At 58.7% G+C, this 25,400-nt stretch overlaps 2 protein-coding genes across 2 annotated transcripts; one reads left to right on the plus strand and one right to left on the minus strand.

The window, feature by feature from the left end:
• Positions 1–2: 2 nt before the first annotated feature.
• LURAP1 (leucine rich adaptor protein 1) lies at positions 3–5,682 on the plus strand (the record flags this gene model as incomplete). Its single annotated transcript, XM_026053665.1, has 2 exons — positions 3–41; positions 3,821–5,682. Coding segments are annotated over 2 exons (744 nt in total), but the record flags the coding sequence as incomplete, so codon positions are not given.
• Positions 5,683–11,757: 6,075 nt separating this feature from the next.
• LOC112959620 lies at positions 11,758–21,081 on the minus strand. The gene is made up of 2 exons (XM_026053676.1): positions 20,271–21,081; positions 11,758–11,933 (listed from the first exon to the last, which is right to left on the minus strand). The coding sequence occupies exons 1-2, from the start codon at positions 20,746–20,748 to the stop codon at positions 11,758–11,760; spliced, it is 654 nt and encodes a 217-aa protein (XP_025909461.1). The 5' UTR covers positions 20,749–21,081.
• Positions 21,082–25,400: the final 4,319 nt, after the last annotated feature.

Below are 25,400 nucleotides of genomic sequence, written 5' to 3' on the forward strand. Positions count from 1 at the left end.
CGCCGCTCGCCGAGCGCCTCGGCGCCCTCCGCCTCGAGCTGGTGAGTGCCGCGGGGCCGGGGCGGGTAACTGCCCCCCTCCGGGTAAATACCCGCCCTTCTGCCCCTGCCGGGCTGACCCGCTGCTCCCGGGGCGGGCGCTGCCCATGGCCCTGCTGGGGACAGAGTGACCCGGGCGGGTTAGTGAGGGTGACCCTTTCCCGGAGCCGTTTTGGGGTGAAAAGGCGGCGTTTTGGCCGTGCCGGGTGCTGAACGTCACCCGCAGCCGGGCTGAGCCGCCCGGTCCCGGGGGAGCCGCCGGGGACAGCAGGGCCCCCGCGCGGGCGCTTTGCGGGGTCCTCCCGGCGGCCCCGCGGCATTTTTCCCATGCGGGGTGACGGGAGCGAATATCCTGCTCCTCTCGGAATATCCCGCTCCTCCCGGAGACGCGGCTGACGTTGGGAACGGGTTAAAACGGCCCTGGGGGAAGGGACGCTCCCACGCACCCACACGCTCAAAGCAGGGTCGGGTAAGCGCCGTTTCCATAGGAAAACGGGCTAAAAATAGCCAGCATCCCTCCTGCTGCCCTGGAGGTCTCCGCGTGCGGCACTGGCCCGAGCTGGGGACCCTGCCCGTGTCCCCGGGGCCGGCCGCTCATCCCCCTCCTGCTGCCCTTCATCCCTATGGAGAAAGGTCCCAGGCCCTTGCAGAGCAGGAAGGAGCTCTGCTTTTCCCAGGCTGCTTCCCGCAGCGCCGGGAGCCCGGAGCAGGGATGCCGGGAAGGTGACAAGCGCCCCCGTCCCTCATCCCGCCCCGCGGCTCCAGCGAGCGCCAGCTGAAGGGAGGAACTTGCCCGGGAGTGGGTGGGTGAAAAGAGCAAATTCCAACCTTTGCTTCCTAATCTACAGAGGATATTTCATCCCTTGGGCCAAATTCCTCCTTGCGGGAATGACGGAGGCGGACTGGGGTGGGGAGGGGGCGATTCCAGCCTTGCTGCAGGGCGGGCTGGGCCCAGCCCCAGGCTTTGCAGGCGCCCCAGGTGCTGGCACCTCGGCTTGCAGCCCTGCAAAGGAGGCTTCAAAGGAGGCTCCCAGCTCGGATGTGCTGGGGACACAGCAGGGACAGGAGGGGACAGGATGGGAGTGTTTTGTTTGTTTTGTTGGTGAAAATGCAGATCCCCACTTGCTAATTTGTGCCCCCTGGGCAGGGGTGGGCCCCAGACCCCTTCTGGTGTGTGACTCCTTAGGCTGCTGTGGCTTGGGTTTGGTGCCCGGTTTTTCATTCTACTCGAGGCCCTGCAGAAGCTGAAGCTGCAGTGATCAGCCCCAGGAGTGTGTCCATCCACCCTCCTTTTTATTTTGATTTTTTTTGCACAACTTCAGGCTTTCTTGGCCATTTATCCCTGGCTTTGCACCCGGGATAGACACCTCCTCAAAGGTGGAAGGTGCTGGTTCCCGGTGCCCTGGCTCGGGAGAGGAGAGGGGCCCTGTTCCTGCTCCCGCATACCACCTGCTGCCGGCCTGAGCCCTGTGTGAGACACCAGGAATACCCCCAGGAATATGTCCCAGGAGGGGAGTGCCAGTGCTCTCCGCAGGCACCGGAGCCTCGGGAAGCAGTTTCCCTGCCAGGCGCTCCTCGTCCTGCAGCGGCTGCTGGTGCTGACGGGAGCCCTGGGTGGGTTTGTGGCAGGTGCCAGTTCCGCAGAGCCCCAGGTCCCCTCGCTCCGCTCCTGTCCTGCGCCGGGTGGGAATAAAAAGTGTCCGACCTGTCCGAGAGGCTCCCGATGTCCTTCCATGTGACCTTGCCTCCTTACAGGGAATTGCTGGGGCTGCAACAGTGGCGTGAAATAACAGGGAAGCGGCTGCCAGCTCGTCCCAGAGAATGAAAAATAGGGGATGTTTTTTCACTGGCTTCCAGCCCACTGATCTCGGAGCAGCTTTTCAGTCCAGGGCTCTGCTCTGCCCGTTGCATCCGTGACGGCAGCAGTTGGATGTGGCAGAGGGAGGAACCCGATTGCTCAGATGCCAGGGAAGACATTGGGAATTACCAGGCTTCCTAGTCCAGTGTCTCCTCTGTGCTAGGGCCAAATGCTTTAGTAAAACACGCAGAAAAGTCCATTGTAGGCAGTTTTAGAAATAGCTTGCCTAGAAAGGAAGTTTCCGTAGTTCAAAGCTGGCTCCTGCCCCAGTTTGGGCAGTTTACAACTTTCTCATCGCTTTTATTTTTTTTAAATCCAGCGTGATGGGCCTTGCAGGAGCGGGGTCATTGTCAGGGTCTCTACAAATGTTTCCCCGTTTTCTTTGTGTCCTGCCTAGTGAGAGGTGTCCTGTGCCAAAACTCTGCCTGGAGTTTTCCCAAGCTCCTTCCTCGGCTGGTTTTGTTGCTGTGCTAATTGTGGGACCGGAGATGAGGATCTCGGGAGACCCGCGGGTCACCAGCAGGCGGGTGACTGCAAGGGCACCAGATGCTTGGGAATAGTTGCTGTGCTTGGGAATGGTCCTGGGGGACTGTGTGGTTTGCTTTCGTGTGGAGCAAGGCCTGGGATGAGCTGGAGAACCAGCTTGTGGGAATCCAGAGGGCTCTGCGGGATGCCCATAATCACTGCCCATGTTGAGTTTTCCTTCCTCCCCGGGCCCCAGTAAAGGTTTTCCAGGCCGATCCGTGGCCTGCCCTGACTCGCGGCATGGCTGGGTGTCAGTGGGGCGGACTCAGAGCGGGAGCCGGTGCCAGGATGGAGGCTGCAGCTCTGCCTTGCATCCCGCAGGCTCCGAAGCTGCCCGTGCTGGGGCAGCCCGGCGGGTTTGGAGGGGTTGTGTCCGCAGGAGTCCATCGTGTTGGAGGAACATCCCCAAACATTGCCTTGCCTTGGCTGCCCCTGCCTGTCCCACAATGGATTTCTCTCCCTCTCTGTTTTTTTTCTTTCTCCTCCCTTCTTACTCCCTTTCCTGGCCGCACATCTCCATCCTGTGCAGGGGAAATCCAGGGGCTTTCAGCAGCGAGTATCATACAAGCAAGAATGTCTTGGCAGGCCGGCCTTCCCGTCAGGAAAACAGATGTTTCTGTAGCAGTCGAAGTGCTGTGAGGAGCTTCCACCCGGCGCGGAGGGACAGGGCTCGGCAGTGCCGGTGCTGCCGTCCCTGCCTGCGTCTCCCCAGCTGCTGCCCCGGGCTGTCCCGTCCCCAAGCGCTGCCAGGGCTCATCCTTTGTGTCACCTCTGTTTTCTTCCACCTCCTGGCAAACCTGGCGCTTGGCCGGGGGCTTTGGGAGTGATCCAGACCTTGGACTCTGGATCCCGGTGTGTCACATGGGCACCTCGCTGCCCTGGCTCACGTCAGACGCGTCACTTGTATGAGAAGGGGGGGGATAAAGTGCATGAGAGCTGGCAGGGGGGTGCCCAGGCCCTGGGGGTGCTGATAAGGTCCAGAAAGGTCCTTACCCTTAATGATGGTGCTTTCCTCCCTGATCTGGAGCTTTGCAGAGCTTCAGGGGATGCTCCGGACTCAGCTCTGGACCCAGTGACTACAGTTATTTGCTTGCTCTGGTCCCCATAGGAGGCAGTGACATAAATTTTCTATATTTTTCTATATATTTCTAGGGGGTGTTGGGTGGCCGCATGTCACTGGTCCCAGGTGACAGTGTCCCCAGTGCTTGGGACAGGATCTCTTGGAAAGGACGGATGTTTTCCCGCCTCATGCCTGCTGTTCACTGGGCAGCTTTTGAGCGCCGTGGCGGCTGCAGCGATGCTGTTACCTGGCCGTGGGGACGATGGCAGCGCGGCCGGGGTGGCTGGCGGGTTTGGGGCCGGTTCCTGCTCACCCGCGTGCTCCCCCTCTCCCTGCCAGGCCCACCTGCGAGCCGTGGACGTGAAAATCCTGCAGCAGCTGGCGGTGGTGAACGAGGGCATCGAGGCGGTGAAATGGCTGCTGGAGGAGAAGAGCACCCTGACGAGCCGCTGCAGCAGCCTCACGAGCAGCCAGTACAGCCTGGTGGGGAGCCAGGAGGCGTCGCGGCGCGGCAGCTGGGACAGCCTGCAGGACCCCAACGACAGGCTGGACAGCATCTCCCTCGGCAGCTACCTGGACACGCTGGCCGATGACATGGATGAGTATTCCCAGAATGCTGCCGAGCCTGCAGCTGCGCCAGGCAGAGCCCTGGCCAGGGCAGAGCACGACTGGGCCAGGATTGACCACGACAGGGGCGTCTCGGCCAAGCAGGAGAGGGGCAGAGCGGAGCACGAGTGGCCCCGTGCGGACCGCGCGCCCGCCGGGCCGCCGCAGGACTGGGGCTGCCCGGACCAGCAGAGGTTGCCCAAGGAGCCCCAAGTGGCCAATGGCTATTTGGGCAAGCAGTCCTCCTCTCTGGAGCCGGGCAAAGACACCAAGCTGCGCTCAGGGGCTGGGGAGAGGATGGGGAAGGGGAACTCCAGCGGGAAGGCTTGGAACGCCGACTCTGACTTTGAGAACTGCAAACTCAACAGCAAAGTGCACCTGGAATATGATGCCCACTGGCGCTGGCTCCAGTCTCAGGATGACGTGACGTTCTTGTAGCCCATGGCTGCACCTTCCTAGTCCAGCTCTGCCAACCATCTGCTCTGCTTCGTGTGTCTCCGCTTGGGAGGGCGGCCTGGCCGGGCAGGGGGAGAGGGCCCTTGGCTGCGTCGTGCTGTCCCGCTGACGCCCAGTCCCCCCAGCAGGGTTTGGTGACACACACTAGGGCCTGGGACGGGGTGCCCACCCCATGGCAAACCTGGGAGAGGCACAGCAAGGTGGGTCCCCGTAAGGTTAATCCTTTGCTACAGGGTGATGCTTGCAGGTGGCTTTTCCCATGAAGGGACCTGGTGGCTCATTGTCCTTGATAGGGGACACTTTGAGCTGGCAGTGAAGGGTTGGTGGGGGATGCTTGGGACAGCAGGACTCATGGGATCTCTCCCTGGTTCTGCATCAGCCCTTTATTCCTCAGCTTCTCATCTGCAAAAACAGGGGACTCTTCCCTAAATCCACAACCCAGACAGGCTGGAGATGCTCCCACCCATCACAGCTTGGTGGCACCAGCATGCTTGGTGTGAGCTGTGGGCTAGGATTGTGAGCAGAGCTCTGAAATCTGCGTGTCTGTGGCCTTCCCTTTAAGGCCAGTGTCTGCCTAGGGAGATTACACATGAGAAGAGCAGAGCACTTTATGGGAGATGGAGATCCAGTTTTCTTCTTCTGCTTCTGGACTGTCTCCCACCTTGTGACTGAATCACAAGGAGACCCCTGTTGAGCAGTGCTGCTCTTGGTGGAGTGGAAGTGCACAAACAGCCTGGCTGTCCGTGGTGTTCAAACTACTGCGAGAAGTCTCATGCTCTCCCTCATGCAGCACGATGAAGGCCAAGATTCTCCATCTGAATGGTGACGGAATGAATGTTGACAGGTCTCTGCAGCCAGCCGGCAACCAGGAACATGAGGTTCTCCTGCTGGGGTGGATTTGTACTGTCCCTGCTCTAGAGGCGTCGCTGTCCTTGTAGCCTTGGCTTCTCCCTGTGCCTTTGACCACGCGCACACCACGCTTCCCAGCACCCCCTCGCTGGCTTGTAGCGCATGGCTTAAGGCTGGAGCTGTGTGTGAGCCTGGCAGAAACCGCTCCCTGTAAACGAGGAAGCCGGGAAGGACTTTGGCATCCTGCGGCTCCCGCTTCGAGGAGAGGGGCTCTTCCGTCTGCACTACGGCAAGGAGACAGGCCTGGAGGGTCCCAGCTTTGCTACTGGTGGGTGCTTCTGCCCTTGGCTGAGTGCAGACATGACCCCGCTTGGGGTTTGCGCTTTTCCCCTCTGTCTGTGAATCCCAGTCTGAATTTCCTTACTGAGGTGGTGGAAGTTGGGATAATGTCCCGTGAAGTCAGTGGGAAACCAAGAGAGGAAGCAGGGATTATTTCTAGAGCAGGAGGGGTGCGGGCTGGCCGTGCTTAGCAGGGCAGTCAACAGCACCCAGCTCTCCCACAGCAGCAGCAGGGGAGATCCCGGGGCTCTCCTGGGAGGAAACGGAGAGGCCAAGAGCAGGACACAGCTCCGATTCCCAGAGGTGGTGTCTGTCGAGGTGCTGGGAATCCCGGCAAACCAGGGCTGGGCTGCCTGGCACGAGCCCGTGCGCCCGCCTGCCCCGAGCACCCGCGGCACCGAGAGCCTCCCGCCGGGCGGCTGAGCCCCTGCGTCCTGTCCCTTCCCCTGCATGTCCCGAGCCAGCTGCGGCTCCGGGGGGACGTGGGGCGAGTCCTGTGACGCTGTTGAACACCACTGTCAGCTACAACAGCCGCTTAATAAACGGTAGCGTTTCTGCCAGGCCCCGCTGGTGGAGCTTTGCTGCGTGCACGAGGCGTCTCGGCGAGGGGAGAGAATCTCAGTCCTGCTGGGATTGTCCTGCTGGGAAATGTCCCTGGAGCCGCAGGGAGCCCCCTCCCACGGTCCCCCTGCCCTGACACATCCCGAGGGATCCCCATCTCGCTTGGCCTTCTGGCTCCATGGCGCTTTGTGCAGCCCGAGCTGCCCCCTTGGTGCCTGGCAGAGGTTTTCCCAGCCCGGGGCCGGGCAGGAGCAGCCGCAGCTCTGGTTTGGGGGTCTTGGGAAGCTGGTTCTGTCCTGGGCTGGCTCCTGTGAAAACACCAGCCTTTCCAAAGCCAAGACGAGCCTGCCGTGACGGCCACAGCACCCGTTTGTGCTGCCGCCTCTGGAGGTGTGAGCCCTGCAGGGGAGAGGCAGCTGCTGGAGCCAGCACACCTGTGCAGGCCGTCCCCGTTTTCTGTTCGGATTAGTTGTTATTTTAAAAAAAAAAAAAAAAAAGAAAAAAGGCATGAAGAAAGCCCTAGAAACAAAACACACAGGCTGTTTCTGTTCCAAATCCTAAACCGCAGCAACTGGCCGGCTCTGTGCGTCACCCAAAGGCCGGACAGCGTGACCGAGCGCAGGCATTGGGAGGAGCATCCCGCAAGGAGCCGCGTTCGGCGAGCCCGGGAGCGCGGTGCCGGGGCCGTGCGCGCCAGCCCGGGATGCTCCCATGCCTGCCCCGAGCCCCGTGGCATCCGCCACTCCCAGCCGAGGGAATGGGCTGCTCCCGGCCGAGGGAACGGGCTGCTCCCGGCCAGGGGCTGCCATCCCGCTGCCCAGGCCTGGTATCGGCTCCGGCAGGTAAGGCAGGAAGGGGATGGAGGCAGGCAGGCCAGGAGCCGCTGCCAGGAACCGCCTGGCACGGCGAGGATGAAAGCACAGCCAGCTAATATTCTTCTTTTGGATATACACCGAGATTAGGCCTTCCTAACGAGGCACTAAAACACTTTAATAAGGAGCAGCGGGAGCTGTTTGAAAGTCCTCGGGGCTTCCCGCTCCCTCCGGGCCGTGCAGCTCTGTGAGGCCTGAACAAACGCAGCCCGTTAAGCCGTTTGCAGCGGTTCCTTGCAGGGAGGCTCTGTGAAAAAGTCATCTTTTCCTGGGAAGGTGAGAGCCTGGCACCGGGGCTGTGAGGTGCATGCCATGCACATGCAGGTATACACACATATGGTGTGTATATGTACATGATATCTGGGTGCGTGGGAAGGGGGAGCTGCGTGGGTCCAATCTGGGGCTGCCTCCAGGTTAAAAACAACCCAATGTAGGGGTCTTCTCTGCTTCCTGGGTTTTCAGGCTCCTTGGCAGAGCCCTGTTTCCAGCTCTTCCTTCCTGCTGCTGCTTTTACCAGGAAGCACGACAACTCAGCCCCAGGCCCCTGGGAGGTGGGGCTCAGAGCAGCCCACCACACGGTGAGCCCCATGTGAAACCCCCAGCGCTTGTCCAGCCCTTGCATCCCACCATGGTGCCTTTTCCCAAGGAAAGCCTGGATCTGCTCCCAGCAGGAGCTGCTCCCTGGCCCGGTGCAGACGCGTGACGCCAGCAGCTTTGGACCTTTGGAGTGGGAACGCCGGCTGCGACGAGCCTGGTGGGGATGGGAGAGGTGGATCCCTCGAGAGCCGAGGGATGGAGGGAAGCAGGGCTGGAATTGCAGGATTGTGTGATCCTGCTCGCAGCTCTGCCGCAGCACCTGGGATTGTGGAGAGAGGGTGGGAAAGGGGGAAGAGCGGGGTCACAAACAGCTGGGGACAGCAGAGACACTGTCCTCGAGAAGCAAAATGCCTGCGAGCCAGCTGTCCGCCTGACCCCGCTTCTCCTTTGGCCGCCTTCGGCTGCCTTTGGCAGAGAATTAGACGTCTCCCAGGCAGGAAATTCCTCTGAGTTTCATGCAAAGAGGCAGCCAAGGCAAAGGGAGAGAGGTTGGAGGGTGTCCAGCCTCTGAGGACAGGGCTGCAGCACAGGCTCAACCCCTATTACACATCAGAGAATCCGCACTAGGTTAGCCTGAATGTGAGTGAGCCAGCCCGGGGCAACAGGGACTCCTGCACAGGCAGCTCCAGCCCCTCTCCAGCATCCAGACAGCTCCTGGGGCGCCTGAATTGGCACCAAATCCATGGATGGATCCCACTAGGACTTGGCTCCAAGGGACTAGGTCCCTTGGCTGCATCCTGAATCTTCCTGCGGCCTGGAGAGGTCCCACTGGTCACCGTGCTGGCCTGGGACCTTGGGACATCCTGGAGCGATGCTGTGAGCTGGGAATCCCACTCCCACTGCCCCCACTATCCCAGTTGCATCCTTGGTGGGAGGGGAAGAAAAATCTCAATTGCTCCTCTGAGGAAATCAATCTGCTCTCATCCTAGCCCAGCCTGGCCTGAAAGAACCCCTGGAATGGGGCTGCAGTGGCCCCAGGAATGCATGGAACACCAGATTGCCTCAGTTTCCCTGTTGCTACAAGGGGTGGTGCAGGACACTGCCAGCCCTTGGTGGCTTTCTAAGAACACTCTTGTGCTTCAGGCTGCACCAACAGGCCACAGACTTGGCCCAAACCGCAAATCCTCCTGCAAATACAGGGTCGATGTTCACGCTGTGCATCTCTGCGGCTCTCCCTCTCCTTCCCCACAAACTTCCCAGCTCTCTGGCAGATTTTGGCCCATGATGGCAGAGAGAGAGGTCTGCGAGATGCTCTACCTGCCTTCTGGCGTGAGGAACTTGGCCTAAGGAGAGGGACACCAGAGCTGAGAGCGAGGCCGAGGCCCGAGCTCAGCCTTTCGAGCAGACATCAGAGACTCCCCACATCTCACTGCTGAGACGCGGTGCTGCTGGGCAGGACATCGTGGCCAACCCATCCAGCCCTGCTTGCCCCGGGCCGAGGCCAGGAGAGGACACGGTGCTTGCTGGGGGCAGGAATGGCCCCCAGGTGTCCCTTGCAAAGGGGCTCGGAGCGCAGGAGCGGCTCCGGTGGGATGTGATCCAGGGGGAGGCGGTGCTGGGAATGCCGCTGCCTCGGCGGGTTGCCTGGCGTTCAAGGCCAGGCCCGGGAGCGTGCGGATTAGGGCTGCTATAAAGAGCCCTGGCGCCTCTCGGCCGTGCTTCCTAAGGCGCTTAGGGCAGGAGAGAGGGACTTAAGGAGCAGCCTTGGGCACTCACGGCCCGTCACGCCTCCGGAGCGCCCTGGGGGCCCCACGGCCGAGCGCCTGCCCCATGGAGCCGCCGCGGGGCCGGCGCCGTTGGGAGCCTGGCCCGAAAGGCCAGGTTTAGTGGAAACGCGCGCTCTGCCCCGGGGCCGGCGGGTCACGCTGCTCCAGGGAGCACCCTGCCCGTTCGGGACCCCCCCCCATGCCCGGGCAGGGGCCTGGCCGCCTCTTGGTCCCCCCGGAGAGGGGCTCCGGGCTCAGACCCCCAGGCAGGAGGGGGGTGTTTTGTAGCCTCTTCCCTGCCCTGCCTGCAGCCCCAGTGCGAGCAGTGGGGCACCGCGCGGGCACTGGTGCCCGCTCCTCCGTGCCCGTGGCCACAGGAGGGAGCTGGGACCCTTCCTTGGCACCAGCTCCGGGGATGCGGCACTGGCAGATGCTGGGGGTTTGGATCACCCCATCGCCGGGCAGGAGACGCTGCATTCCTGCAGGGAGGGAAGCCCCTAACTCACCTCCCGCAGCTGCTGGGGATGCCACCAGGAGCAGATGAGCCCCAGGAATGGTGCCCCAGCTCTGGACGGGACCAAGGACCAGGGAAGGGGGAGTGGGTCTCTCCTGTGGGTCCATGTGGACCTACAGGACATGGTGGGGACGCCAAGGGTCTGCATGGCCAGCGTATGGGGGAGCAGGTCCAGCCGACGGAGCTTGGAGGACCCCCTTAATGGGAAAATCAGCTCATCCAGTGCAGCTTTTCCTGGCCTTTCTCCTGCCTTTACAATCCAACCCAAACCCTCAGGACTATTTCCTATTCGGTTTGGTAACGCTCTGGCAGCTCTGGCTGCTTGTGCCGCTCTTCTCACCTTGGGGGGCACCTCGCTGGCTCCTGCCCTGGCACGCTGCTCCAGAGGCTCCTCCGCGCGGTCCTGGCGCAGAGAGCACCACGCTTTGAAATGAAAATGCAATGACAACAAAAGCCCTGCCGGGAAGGGGCACCGGGATGCGCTTGGAGGAGACGAAGGAGAGGGGTCCCTTGGGGCAGGGAGGAGTGGGCAGGACTCGGTAGCAGGGACACATGAGCAATCTGCTGATGGCACCCAGGAGGGAAGGGGAAGGACCTGGAAAATCCTGGGAAGATGTGTGGGTGCCATGGTCCGTGCACAACTCCCGGCATCAGGAGCATCGGGAGCATCCCACCCCAGCACGGAGCCAGAAAGTGCAGCACCCTTGTGGCATTGGCCACTGAGCAGGTGGCCACACTGGGGTGAGTCTAAGGGATGCAGCAGAAATGGGCTCATTTTTGCCCCCCAAAAGCCAGGATGCTGCCGGTGTTCTCTCATCTCCCCAACAGCTATTTACCCTTTGGGGTAGCCACATGCCAGCAGGTTTTCTCCCTGGTCAGGAGCTACAAAACTGCTGAGAGAATTGGTTTCCCAGACAGGTTAATGGCTCCAAAACGGTGAGTTTGGTGGAAATCTGGGATTTAGGATGAAATCCTCCAGCTCTGACACCTCCTGCAAATGACCGGCCCTGCTCTGCAAGGGCCTGGCACGGCCAGCTCCCATCCTGGACACAGGACGAGTGACTAGATGGTCTCCCCCTGCCATAACGTGTCACCGCGGACCTCCTGGTGCCTTCCCCGGTGCCCGGCTCACGCCGCAGCCCCACATTCTGCTGACCCCAGGGGTCCCAGGGGTGTTGCACAAACACCCGCGCTTCTCACACAGTCTCCCCATCTTCCTGCTACTGCCTCTCCCCCACCACCTCCCAGGGCACAGGACAAGCGCAAAGGAAAGCACCAGCCGCCTCCTCTCCGGTTCCTTTCTCTCGGGATCTTTGTTTGCTTGGTGCAGTCTTTTTTTTTTTTCTTTCTTTCTTTTTTTTTTTTTTCTATTCACAGGGAAGAATCAAAGGCTCTAAACCCATGGGCAGGTGTCGGGGCAGGACCGACGAGCCCCTGGCGAGGGCTCCTCCGCCCGCCCTGCCCAGAGGTTGGCCAAGTCAGGATGAGCGGGGGTCACCGCGGCTCCTGCCCCATTCCAGCCCCTGCCCCGCGAGCACCGGTGTCTCCCGCCCGCTGGGCACATTTCCACGGGACGGGAGCAGCCCCGGCCCAGTCCGGCTCTGCAGGAGCAGCACTGCTCAGTCCAGCAGCGGCCGCTCTCGGCGGGGCTTTGCGCCGCTCCCCGCGATGCTGCCAAGATGCTCCCGGGACCTGCAAACTCGCCGGCAGCAGGAGGTTAAAAAGGAGGCGCTTCCCGCCCCGGCCGTAGCGGGGCGGCCGCCGGCCCCGTCCCCGTCACGTCTGCTGCGGCAGGTGGCAGGTCTCGCCCACGGCGATGACCACGTCCTGCGGCTGGCGGTCGCGGCGCCGCGGCGCCTCGGCCATCTCGCCCGGCTCGTTGACGCTGTGGCTGATGCAGTTCACGTCGCTCTTGTTGCTGTTGTCGTCCGGGCTGGGGCCAAAGATCCAGTCTGGAAGGAGAGGGGGAAAAAGCACAGGGTGAGCCTCTGGATATGTGGGGAGCTGCTGCCTCGTCCCAGGCTTGTGGGGTGGGAGCCATGGCTGGGATCTGGGCTTATCAGGAGCACTCCCGACCCCCCGCCGTGCCCCGTGGGGCTGTGCCTGGCAGGACACCCAGGAAGCCTGGGAAGCCTGGAGCCATCCCGGCCCCGCTGGCAGCGCTGGGGACATCCCGCCGCCCGCGCGGGCTGCAGTGGCTGTGACGGTCGCAGGGTCTGTGTGCGGCACACACAGGTTAACACGGCGAGGAGGCACCAGCGGCAGCGCCTATAATCACTTCCCTTTAACATGATCCAACTATCTCTGAATCCCACTGAGCAGGGAGGATCTCGAGCAAAGCCCAGGACCTGCTATGTTGCCAATTAGGAAAGTGGAAGGGCACGGCGGATGAGAGATGTGCCCGCTAACGAAATAACGCGAGACGGTTATCACGGGCGCACCAAGGCACCGGCCGCGGGTATTTCCTTCTGAGGGGCTTTGCTTTGCGGCTGCCAGCGGAACAACGTCCCTCTCCTTTGTGACACGGGCTAGTTCGAGTCCTTGATGTCCCTGCAGAAGACGCAGTTGCGATTCCGCCCTGCATGGAGGCGGCCGTGGGGCCCGTCAGAACAAGCGCTCGCCTCTTCCACGGATGCAGGCAGAAACACTTCCCAGAAGAAACGAATCTGAGTCACGGGGAATCCCACCGTGCCGTCCTGCCGCTGCAGGACAGGTGAATTTTCTCCCACTCAGAGTCCCAATCCCAGCGTTTAGTCCCAGCCCAGGCGCTTAGGCCGAGCCCAGGCACTTAGCTCCAGTCGCACCGTCCATGGCCCAGCACAGCCTGGGGTCCCAGTCCCAGCCGTCACGATGGGGAAGCCGTCACAAAGCCGTCACATCGTCAGCCAAGCTCAGAGGCTCTTCTGCGTCTCCGTTCCCCTCGGATTTCCTGGTTTTGGGCCTCTAGGGGATTCACGGCTGCCCGGGCGGAGGGTTGCGCTGGCCGGACGGGCACCCCGGAGAGCTGCCGCCCTCCTCGCGGCTCCGGAAGGCAGTAACGAGATTGTCTCCTCCAAATAGCATTAAGGACCTCGGCTTGCGCTCCTTGACGTCAGCTCTAAAGCTCCGTCGGGAGCACGGGCTGCTCCAGCAGGGAGGACGGGGAACAGGCTGAGAGGGGCTGCAGGGAGACACGTGACAGCCCGGGAGCATCCCGGGAGCCTTCCCAGCACAATCGGCCCCGTCTGCAAGGTGGAAATGCTCCCTCGTGCCGAAGGGACGCATCCGGGCCGGGCGGCCCCATAAGGCGCAGACTTGTGTAAGACTGCGGCAGTCTAATTCCCGGGTAAGCGCAGGCAGGATTGAACGCTCTAATCCCAACCGCTGCTTCCCTGGGAATTATTTCTGGAGCCTGCTGGATCTAATTACCCAGTAATCTGCAGGAAGATGTAATTAGGCTGTCATTAGAGGGTATTTACTGCGATGCCTTTATGATTTGACTGTGTAAGTAAGGAGTGAAGTAATTACACAATTACACGTTGTTTGTGGCCATTTATGGCCTGTAACTTCAGCGTGTTGCCATGTGCAGAAAAGGGGAGGGAGACAGAGCGCGGCTCCCGTGCGGAGCCAGGGAAGGATTTCCTGCCAGCGGGGCCGCGGAGAGACCATCATAAAACACGTCAGCACCTCCGTCCCTGCGAGCGCCCGCCGTGCTGCTCTCTCGGGCTGCCGTGCTGCTCTCTCGTGCCGCTGTCCCAGGGCTCCAGCCTGGAGAGCACCGGCCATCCAGGGCTTACTAGCCACGGACTGATGCCCCCTGGTAGCTCCTCCCTCGTGCCTTGGCCATGCGATGGGTTCCCATGGGTTCCTGTCCAAGGGCATGGAGGCTGCAGGGGGAACCAGGGTCCCTGGGCTCATGTGTACCTGCATACCCAGGAGATCCATGCACGCAGAGTACCCATGCACTGGGTATGATCATGCACTCAGGACATCCATGCACCTGCAATGCCCATGCACCAGGACATCCATGCACCAGGAGATCCATGCACCTGAGATGCCCATGCACCTGGAGATCCATGCACCAGGAGATCCATGCACCTGGGATGCCCATGCACCAGGAGATCCATGCACCAGGAGATCCATGCACCAGGAGATCCTTGCACCTGGGAGGGAGGAGGGACGAACCCTTCATGTCTCCAGCTCCAGCCTTTGTGGGAAGTGCCCTGGTGTGATCAGACCTTGCTCCAGGGTGGAAGGACCGTGGAGGCTTCGCTCTTGTCGGGCTTGGTTGACAACCCCACTTAATGCACAGGCACGAGCTGGGAGCCTCTGGGAGCAAACGTGGTGCGGGGCTGGAATCAGCAGCACAGAGGGTGGGGAGGCAGCCGGGGCACAGGGGCTGCTGGGTGAAGGTGGCTAAATCCCCGCTGTCGCGACAGGAATTTTCCTCTCCATCCCTTAATCCGGCAGAGAGTTCCCATGAGCAGTATCAGACACCCCTGCCACCCACAGCCAAAGCAGATCCTGGTCTGGAGCAGCGTGAGCGCTCGTGTCCCTGCGGGCTCCGGCAGGAAGGCCAGGGAAGCGAGGCCGGAGCACCTGTGGAGCACCCTGGCCCACGCACAGCCCCGGGCACACGCAGCGCCTGTCCCAGCCCCTGTCCCATCCTCCCTGGGTGACACACACTGGGAGCCGCACTCTGCTACTTCCAGGGTGGCCGAGAGGGAATCCATCCCATTGGAAATGCAGCTGGGAGGGGAGCAGGGGCAGCCGGAGCAGAGGAATTGCTGAGTGGAGCCACTGCAGGTGTCGCGTCCCCTCCGCTCTCCTCCTTCCTCCCACTCATTATTTCTGATCCAAGCAGGACGGGAGATTCACACCTTAGTTTCCAGCCAGCGTTGGCTCCAAGCCCTTTGGAGTCAATAAAACAATCCCCCATCGGATTTGCAGGTCTGGACTGTGGCCTCAATCAAAACTGCCACCCACACCCTGCCCCTCCAGCCTCTCCCATGGGGAAAGGTGTCCGTGGGGCGACACAGGTGCCAGCTCAGCCCTCTGGTTGCTGGAAGCTGGAAAACTGCTCCTGCTCCAGCTGCTGGGTGGCATAAGGCATTACGGACCGGTCCCCGCATCCCCACGCAGTCAACAGACAATGAGATATCCAGAAACTCCAGCAAAAGAAAACCCCCCGCTTTCTTTGAATCCAACCTTGTCAAAGTCACTTTTACTGTGATTTTAGCGCCTTGGTGTGGGTACGGTCCTGCAGGAAGGGCATAGGAGGAGCCCAGGAAAGCGGGCTTGCTGGGACCTTGGCAATCCCGAGGTTCCTCTGCCTGCGGGGGTGAGTCCCGGCAGTCGGGAGAAGAGCAGAGGCAGGCGGGAGAAAGAGCTGGAATTTAACTGCAACCGAGGGAGCGAGATGGCAGAGATGGCAACAAACAGCGGAAGGGGAAACCTGTTAGATGAACATCCAAACCCGTGCTCTCATTTCACCTGCTTTAAATGGAATAGGGTGCGAAAACCGCTGCTAAAAAAGCCCTTTTCCCAGAAGCACAAGCTTCCTGCCCCTGGAACAGATCCCGAGGCGCCGATCCCTGGCTGCTCTCCCCTGGGAAAGGAGCGGCTCAGGCCGCAGCACCCCCAGGTCACGGTACCCCTCGTGTGCCCGACACAAGGCACAAGACTCCTCTCTATGTCACTTGCAGGAAAGACTCTGCTCCTTCATTAGCAAAACAAGAAGCAATCGCCCTGCTGTTCTGCGAGAAAATCTCTGCTCCCTGCCTCTGTCAATGGTAATTTGTGAGCAAGAAGATTCCTTTTTTTTTTTTTTTTTCCCCAAATTCACATCTTTCTAAATAGCTTGCTGCTGGAGCCTGCTCTTCCTCTCTGGTTTTGCAGGTTTTGGCTGGTTTTCCACTCAGGATCCGAAATGCTCTGCTGGGTCTGCAGGATCCCTGGCCAAGGAGTCACTAATGCACCCCATGTGCATGGTGACTCCTTGAAGCCAAGGGGAAACTGAGGCACGGAGGGCTGGGGTCAGGGGTAGACTGGCACCAAAGTGTGATCCAGCCAACCACAGTGCTGCAGCTGGCGGGATCAAACTTTTATTCACCTTTTGGAGAGGTGGGGAAACAGACAGGAACGTGGTTCCATCCCTTCTTTTCCCATTTCCATGGAACGCGAGCGGATCATTCCCAAAACAGGACCGAGGGGAGCGCTAAGGCCCCTCTCCGGGCTGACGCAGGGTCTGCTTCCTCAGGCAGCCGAGGGCTGCGTCATCCCCGGGGCGCTGCGTGGGAGCCGTTCAAAGCGCATCCCGACGCCCCGCAGGATCCCCCGGAGCTATTTCCAGCTGCGCTCCACTCATGCACAGCCTCATTGTCCAAGGAGACGCTTCCTAAAAGGAGCCTGAAATGTGGCGGGCACCGATAAGGCCAGGGAATCAAAAGAGGTTCAGAAAGGCAAAGGGAAGAGGGAGCTGCTCCAAGGACGGCGTTGGATTCTCACCCACCCCAAGGCATCCAGCAGCATCGTGCCGGACACCTGCCCCCTTCCCAAAGCCGAGTTAGGGTCTTCCTGGAGATTCCCAATGCAGGAATGAGGTTGGGGCTCTCCCCTCGCCGTCCCCTCTGCCAAGCATCCACTCCCACACAGGCGGATGGATCCGATCCTCTCCGGCTGCTTTCCTGGCAGACAGCGAGCCGCCCTTCTCCAGGGAGCTCCATGGCGACCGCTTTGTTTCAAACCAAACTTTTCCCCCCTCCTTTCCTCTTTTTTTTTTTTTTTCCCCTTTTTCTGTGCGTGTTTAAATAAAGGCGATTTGCGCTGAACTGCCGGAGAAGGAGGCGGCAGGGGGGGAGGGAGGCAGGGAGGGATGATTTGCCGGGATTGCAGTAATTAGGCTCTTCATCTGCTGGCGACAGCCTTGGAATTTGCAGAGCCGGTGCTGAGCCGGGCGCTGGGGCTCGCCGGCGCTCCCGGCTAAGCCGCTTCCCAAACAGCACGACCCAGTTTGTGGTGAGCGGCAGCCGAGTCGCATCCAGCCGCCCCGCACAAGCCGGAGGCTTCGGGACTCGCCTCCATCCCCATGGGATCTGCAAAGGGCCGGAGCGGGGCTCGGCTGCCCCGTTTGGGTGCAGCCCTGCGGGCCCAAACCTTTGCTCACTGCCGTCCTCGCAGCCTGCAGCCGCCGGGTGATGTTCCCCGCTGCTTATCCTCTCTGCGCTGCTAAGAAAAGAACCTAAATCCCGGCTCAGGGAGCCCAGCGCCGGGAGCCGCTCGGTCCCTGTGCCCGGCCGCGCGGCACCGCGGCTGGTGACGGAGGCTGGCAGGCGGCCTGGAGCAAACAGGGAGAAACCAAAGAGTTTGGGGCGTTTCTTGGCCAAATCTCTTAAGGAAAGCTGGACATTGGCTCTTGCAGAGGGTTTTTATGTGGATCCAGGCTGCTTGGACAGGAGGTGGGCGACAAACTTGCCCCTGGAAGGAAGGCAGCTCTGCCTGCTCCCTTGTAGACACTGCAAGGATGCAGCGGCTCCTTTCCAGTGCTCCTGCTCCTCTCCAATGCTCCTGCTCCTCTCCAGTGCTCCCTGCTCCTCTCCAGTGCTCCTGCTCCTCTCCAGTGCTCCTGCTCCTCCCTGCCCCGCTGGACATCGTGGCATCATTTGTCTCTCCATCGCCAGCTGCCTGGCCTTCGGGGAGGCCTGGCCAACTTATAATTGAATTTTTAAGAAACTGCTGGGAGATCATTGCTAGCGTCCCAAACGCCCTTCTGAATTTTGCAGAGGCCTTAAAAAAGCACAGCGACGCCCAGAGAGCCCATCCAGGATGCCAACCTGATCCTAAAAGCAGCTCCTTGTGCTCCTGGTGAGCGCAAGAGGCTTCGTGGGGCCTCATCTCTCCCAGCCGTGTCTTACAAGCTCTTACTGAGGAGGCAAAATCATCCTCGCTGTCTCCGAGTGAATGTTTAAAGCAGCGATTAACTATTCACACTTTAATCTCGCCGAAACAGGCTCCAGCCCTTTGGCATCTTATTTCCATCTGTCTCTGTATCCTCCTAAATATGATTAGTGCTGAAACCCTGATAGCAGAGGTTTGTGCCGCTGCTGAGTATATAAATCCGGCCATTGTGCTCAAGGAGCTAATAGACCAGCGTCTTATTTACTGTCCCTTCCTCCCTCTGTCCTGTCCCCGAAGTCATTTTATGCAAACGCCTTCAAATGAAACCTCTTTAAAGGCTGTTGCTTGCCAGTGCTAACAAACACGATCTCGGCCGCTCTCCTCCAAGGACTGCCTCATTTTCCGGGTATCAACAGCGTGAAGACAGGCCCGGAGTGCTAAATAGGACAAGCCAGAGGCAGCCTGTGGTGCTGAGAGGGGCACCTGGAGTTTGGGAAAGGCTGTCTCCATCCATAGAGGGATTTCTGGTCCGTCATCAGAGAGACGGCATCTCCAGCCCGGGCACAGGGAAGGAGTCTGGCCTTGCACATGGTGTTTTGCTCCTGGGAAAGCCTGGGAAAGGGCTACTTACAGAGTGGGATAAATAAGGAAGAGTTGAGGTCCATGTCTGTTCCCGTGCCGGGATGTCCTGGTGCAGTGAATGGGTTCGGAAGCCCCTTGGCAGGCCTTGGCCCATGACTCCAGACTCCCTCCCTGCCCGGGGGACACACCGTTCCTGTGGGATTAAGCCCGGCTTTCTGAGCACCCCGCATGGGGACAGTGGTTCTGGAGCTGCCCCAGCGCGCGCTGTGTGGATGCTGAGGCCGGAGCATCATGGAAACACGGGGTCCTGCGGCCAGGAGCCGGGGGGTCTGATGTGCTCCCTCGGGAATCTTGGGCAGGACCACCTGGATTTTTAAGTGACACCTCAGCTGCCTCCAGCACTAAAGGCAGCACCAAAGCAGCCGAGCAGCAGAGCCGGGAGCCACGACGGCCGCGGCGGCTGTGGCTGAAGTGTTATACTTAACACTTCTATGACTGTGTCTGCTCCCATCCGCTGGGGTGAAGAAAGTCTCCGCAGCAGCAGCTTCCTGGTGCTCATAGCTGAGCCTCATGTGAGACCTCCAACACTGCTCCTTGTTGGGGGGACCGTCTCCCTCTTGTCCCACATTCTCCTCCCCAAAGGCCGTGTCCCCACAGCTCTCAGCCCCCCGGGACACGCTGCCCATGGGGCTTCACTTGCCCCCATCAGCGATTTTCTGATGCAGGCACCAACTGGTGTTTTCCCCTCATTCCCTGGGCATCTCAGGGGGGTTCAGGCACATCAGCAGGAATAAGGGACTTCAGTCCCTCTGTGCATCCCCCCGGCCTCCATCCGCACTGCCGCACCAGCAGTTCCCTGCAGCGAGGCCACCCTCTCCCTGAGGACACGGTGTGACCGTCACCAGGACACGGCGTAGGGGCTGGAAGCCTGCAGATCCAGAAGGGAATTGAGCACACGCTCATGGAGGATAAGCAAAACCCTCTAGGAGTCCCAAAGCAGGGGCTGCTGCCAAGCGCCAGGGAAAGGATCACTCAGTGTTGCCCAGTGTGGACCCTTATCAGGGATGGGATGAGGTGCCTCCTCGCTCCCCAGGACCACCAGGCTTACAAATTATGGGGTGAGTAGCAGGAGCCTTTGCTGAGAACTTGCCATCCCCAACCAAGCACATTTTCCTGCCTGCAGTGGCAGCTGCCAGCACGGGGCTTAAGCTGCTGTTTCCAATGACGAGGGATCTTCTCCATCAGTAGGAGGATGAAGCTAAATGGCCAATCTTACAAAAATACACACTCTCTATAGGCATCCTGTACCAGTCTCAGACACTATGATCACTCTGCTAGGTGCTGTTCAAAGGAGCCAGACTGGTGAACCAGGTTTCCTAGGAGTTTGTTGATTCAATGAAGTCTAATAAGGAGCTGAGCTCCTATTGCAGCTTCTCTTTCATGGGGCATTAGTGGGCCATTATCCCATGTCCTAAAGTAGGTGCTTTGAAACTTTCCATTTTGGGAACCTCTGATCCAAGTACAGTTGAAACTGGATGATGCATTTTAAGATCCTTCAGCAACACAGACTCACACATATATACATGTATACAGACACCCATACATGCACACACACAGAGGCATCTTTTCCCTAGGAAGGAGGATACCCCAAGGATTTTCTCTGGAAAGTTCACGAACACACAGCTGGGTCTGGCACACTGGACATTCACACTCTCATAAACGTGAAAGGCTCAGGGCTTGGTCTAAGCCCCACACGAACCAACGGAGAGTCTCTGGCTGCCCCCGTGGCTCTTTCTGACCACACACACGCGATGCACAATGCTGACACTCACCTACAAAATCGTAAATGAGGTCCTTGATGAGGTGCCCAACGATCGCATACGCCACCGCCACCACCACCAGAGCTGCCATGAGCAGGTAGAGGACAGCCTTGGGCAGGGGAATGGCGTCCCGAGGAGGGGGTTTGTATTCCTTGTAAAGCTGGTCATTGTCCGAGTACGAATACTGGAAGAGGTGGTCCAGGCCAGCTGTGAAGTTGCTGGAGTTCATGGGCTGGCTGTTGGACAGGTAGTTGTCCTGCTCGGGGTCCTGGAGGACACTGACCACCGAGCTGGTGGTGGCTTCCACTTGCTGCACCAAGTTCAAGGTCTTGTTAACGCTGGGGAGGATCTGGGAGAGGAAAGTGCTCCAATCTTTGATGGCACTGATGTTGCAAATGATCATAATTGCAGTGAGAAAAGAAATCTCCCAGCCCGAGAGATTTAAAAGGGAAAGAAAGGAGCAAGAATTGCTGTGTTTACACCAAACCATATACTTCAAACTGGGCAGAGAAAGTCTTGCTGGGGTGGGTTTCTCACCTGCAAATTCTCACATGATCTGCTGGCACACACCTGGGGTACATCGGTCCTTAGTCTTGGAAATGCATGCAGCAAATCCCTATGAGCATAGAGTTCCTTGAGAAAAAGGAGATGCTGGAATAAATTTGACTAATATCATTTTTGTTGCTCAGCCGTCGCTCCCTGATGCTTCTTGCTGCTGAAAACTGGAGGGGCAGGATCCTGTTGGTATTTTCAGTCATCTGGAAAAGCAAGATGAATTTCCCTTCTCCAGCCTCCTTTCGCAGGTGCCTGTCCTTGGAGAGACAGCAAATCCCGAGCGCTGCTCCCTCCTGGGTCTCCGGGGCTGGCTGGGGCTATTCCAGCAGCAGAGGCAGGGGTGCAGTGACACGCTGCGACTCGATCCCTGCAACGAGCTCAAGTGTCTGCGGAGGAGAAAGGGCTATTGGAAAGCCCAAAAGTTCCTCCTGCGTGCCGGGGAGCCAGGGGAACGCAGCTCCCGTCCACCGCAGCCTCGCTGGCAGCTGCCAGCGCCTCCCAATCGCCTCCTTCAAATCCAAAACCACATTGGGAGGAGAGGGCGGCAAAGGAGCGAACGCGGAGCGGGCGCCGGGCGGGCGCGGGAGCCCCGGCAGGCGCCGAGCAGCATCTGCTCCCGCTCTTACCTTGAGCCCTTCTCCCCGCGAGCGGATCCGCACGCGTAACGCTCCGGCTTATTTCGAGCCGGGCTCGGCGCGCACCTCCCCGCGAGCGCCCGCGCCTCGAGCCAGCCGCTCGGAGCTGCTGCCGCGAGGTGTGCGCAGCTCCTGCCCGCTCCTTCCCGCAGCCGCCCGCGCTCTCCCAGTCCCGCGCGGACGCGCCGGGATTAGCTGCTGGGCTGGCGCGGGCACCGGCCGAGCGCCCGGTCGAGGCTGCCGGCGCGCGGGGTCCTTAGTCTCGGACCAGCCCCGCGGCTGCTCAGGTGAGCGGGGACGTGCGCAGGGGCTGTCGCTCTGTTCCCGTGGCACCGTCTGGCTCCGGACTCGCACCGGCCTCACGCCGAGCACAGCCGTGGTCTCGGAGCTGCGCCGGAGGGAGGCACTGGCTTGCAGATAGGATAAATCCGGCTGCCGGGAATCCAGCGGCTGCTTTTCCCTGGGCGCTGCGCGGGTGATTTGCCCCCTGCTAAGCCGCAGCCCAGCCGAGTTTTGACAGCGCCGGGATGTTTGCTTTGAGCAAAGACCAGGGGGTTTGGGGCTAAGCTCCCTTGCAATTTCCTACTTGCACAGCGCTCTCGGTAAACTCCCATTGCCAGCCTGTCCTTGGGAACCTGGGCACTGATTTGCAGCTGGTCTGCATTCCCTGCAGGCAATTCCCCTTATCTGCCTGGGCAAGGGGATTTCTCTGGGGTTTCGCTGCGTTTGAGGGCAGTGGGATTTAATCAAAGAGAAGGAAGGAAGAAGAAGTCTTAAAAAGAGGGAAATTATCTTTCTATATTTGGAAGGGAAAATAAATCACGACTCCATTTTTCATATCTCCTATTTTTTTTTTTTGTGCAGCTTTCCCATGTAAGAACTAGCTATGATGAGTGCTAAGAAAGCACATATTAGGCCTAAATGCAGCCTGAGACATAATAACAAAAGATTAACTTTTTTTTCCCTTATTTTGCCAGCCAGCAGCAATCCTGCCAGCCACCCAGAGAGCTATAGTATAGAATAAAACAGTATCAAATAAAATGGAAACACCTCTCCCTTACAGTAAAAACACCAGGGCTCGGGTCGCTACTGGACACATGGTACGGCTCATGTTTGAGGGTACCAAGTACTGGGTAAGCATCCCATATTGAGCTCCTTTTTCCCTGCCAAAAGTTGTTCCACGCTTCCCCGCCAGTGAAGAGAGAGGGTTGCATAACCCATCCAAATCCCTGGGCATTTAAGAACCTCTATCTTTCAAATTACCCAAGGATGCAAGAGGTGCTCTGCAGGATTTGGGAGAGCTGTGGGGTCTCGGTGCAGACTGCTCTGCCTCCCGGCAAAACCTTTAAGCCTCTGGCTGCCTTAGGCTGGGAGAGACAAATGTCATCTCCGTTGGCTTAAAAGCTCCCACCTCTGCTTCCCTCCATCTCCCTCCACGCTGAGGCCTTGGTGCCGGCGCCGCATCCTCTGCCCGGGGTCTCCAGGAGGAGAGGACACCCTGGGCCAAGCCGGGTGACGGATGCTGCTCCAAAGCCGCCTGTTCCCCATGCCACTTGGTGTTTGCAGTTGCCATGGCACCGCCAGCGGAGGGGACGGAGGGAAGGGAGCACATCTGGCACAGGAGGGAAGGGAGCACATCTGGCAGAGCCCGAGCCGTCCCTCGGGCACCCGGAGCCAGGAGTGACGGTACCTGGTGGGCTCGGAGCGGCCGTGCCCCCTGCGGACACGCGGCCAGGAGGTTTGGGACACCGTGTTGGCCAAGGTGCCTGGCGAGGGGAATTAACCACAGGAATCAAGGGCACAGAGTGATGATCTTCAGGAGTTCCCCTGCTTTGGGTGTTTTAGTTGGACCCAGGTTAGAGTCCCTGGGGCTGTACAGGGTCTCTGCCCCATGGGGGTACAGGCACAAACAGCCAAACTAGAGGGTGGCAGAGGCAGCGAGGGTCACCTCAGTGAATGGTTGAATAGGGTTGGAGGTGCGAGGCTGCCTCCCCACCCATAAAACCACAGGGACAACAGCCCTCTCCTTCCAGTGGTACAAAGAAGTGAACTCATAGACTTTTCCTTAGTTAAAATTAAAGGGAGAAACTTGCAAGACAGCCCAGCCAGGCCAGCTCTGCCTCAGAAACCTCGTGCCCAGCCCTCGTGCCCAGCTGGGTGACTCCAAAGCTGCCCAAGGCTTCCCAAGTCTCTCCAGGGAATGCCTGGCCACGGATCAGTCCATCGGATGGAGCAAAGTGGGCCTGCAGCTCTCTCCTTCCCTGGGAACATGGAATGACAGCGGCCCTGATCTCTCCCCAGCAACCCCAAGAGCAAGCTCCCAGTTTGCTTGACAGAATAGCTTGGGAAGAGGCTAGAAATGCACTTGGGGGAGCTCTGAGGTCCACTGCAGGCATTGAATTCATTTCAAGGCTTTAGGGTTGACACCAAAAACCTCCACTTTCTGCATTTCCCTGCGGTGAGGTGGCCTCTTTCATTTTCATTAATGCTCATATAAATTCAAAATAACTACAGAGATGCTTAATTGTTCATTATGCTCTCTCTGCTTCTCTTGTCTGAAGGGGAGGCTTTATTTCTATGATGGCAGTTTCCATCCCATTATAGACAGAGAGTGCAGGGAAAATACAAAAGTACAGATTTTAATAACCCTGTATTGCAAAGTCTCTATTATTAAAAAAAATTGTTTGCATTTGCTGTGATGGGGGAAGATTAAAAGGATTGCCATAGATCCCACTTAGGGAACACGGCTAATGATTTCGATAAATCATTTTAAATAAAAATCACAACCTCCACAATTCAAACCAAATGCCATTTGGCAGAGGGATTGATTATGGCAGCAGAATGAATTTCGGAATTAGCTGTTTGTCCTAATGTAATTGGACAAATTAAATTTAGGGATGCACACACACACGACGACACACACACACTTCATGCAGGAAAGCAGCCTTTTGGCCTCTGGAAACAAGAGCAAATAAGATCTGAGTGGGTAAAAAACCCCTTGTCCATCCCAACATGACAGTTGTCCAGTGTCCTACTATTTCCCTAGTGTTTCTATTCTACAGTTTCCTTTCTGTATAACTATAATCACAGCTCTGATGTTCTATGTCATAGAGACAGGATCAAACTGACCCCAGACCAGGTCTTTGGTTTGTGTCCATGCAGAGCTGAAGAAAGGTGATTGCACGTTGGGACGGATGCCCTGAGCACAGGTTGGTTTCTGGTTTCTTGTCTGCGACTGAGTCCTGGGATTTCTCTGGAAGGTGAAAGCTGAGGTTTTCCTTGGGGCTGGAAAGCAGGGCCTGAGATGTGACTCTGCTTCCAGCTCTGCTGCCGGCTGCCTCGCCAGGCACTTCAGCCACTTCATCCAATCAGTCACTTCAGTGGAAGGTGAAGAGGCACTGAAGGCATCTGGTTGTAGATATGGTAACAACCTTCAGACATGAGCCGAGGTCTAGGGCTGAAGGGCGGTGTAGGACTTCATAGATATGAAGGCTGTCATGGTAGAGGAGGGCTTGCTTTTTCACCCTGGTTGAGACTTGATAGAAGTTGGCTGGGACTATAGTCAGCCAAGAGATGCAGCTCTGCCGTCAGCAAAATGCTTCACAAAGTAGCACTTTTTTTTTTTTCCTCACAAAGCTTTCCATTAGAAAGGAATTAGAAAAAAAAACAGGTGCAGAAATGTCTTATTTTGATTCTGTCATAAACGATGATGTGAGTTGTCATTTTGAATGGATTTCAGGAGCATTTTTTAAAGAGAAGACAGGATGCTCAGAAGCATCCAAGGAGAGTTTCCTCAGTTCCTAGTTTTGTGCATTCACAGTGCATAGTTTTGAAGGGTTTCAGTACCTGTCCTGTCCTCAAGAAGCTTCTGCTATCCACAGATGACCCTCACAAGCATTTCCTGAAGGAAGCAAGTGGAAGAAGCTGGGTTTTCTGCTTCCCTCTTTGGGAA

This window comes from Nothoprocta perdicaria, unplaced genomic scaffold (genome assembly GCF_003342845.1).
Source record: "Nothoprocta perdicaria isolate Ctin4 unplaced genomic scaffold, notPer1 scaffold_0, whole genome shotgun sequence".
NCBI classification, from domain to species: domain Eukaryota; kingdom Metazoa; phylum Chordata; class Aves; order Tinamiformes; family Tinamidae; genus Nothoprocta; species Nothoprocta perdicaria.

What these genes read in the sequence shown, in the direction of transcription:
- LOC112959620 (XM_026053676.1), bottom strand. Translation starts at nt 20,748, where the DNA reads ATGGTTTGGTGTAAACACAGCAATTCTTGCTCCTTTCTTTCCCTTTTA. An exon ending in CCTCATTTACGATTTTGTAG is followed by an intron (nt 11,934 to 20,270) that starts GTGAGTGTCAGC and finishes CTCTCCTTCCAG; the next exon opens with ACTGGATCTTTGGCCCCAGC.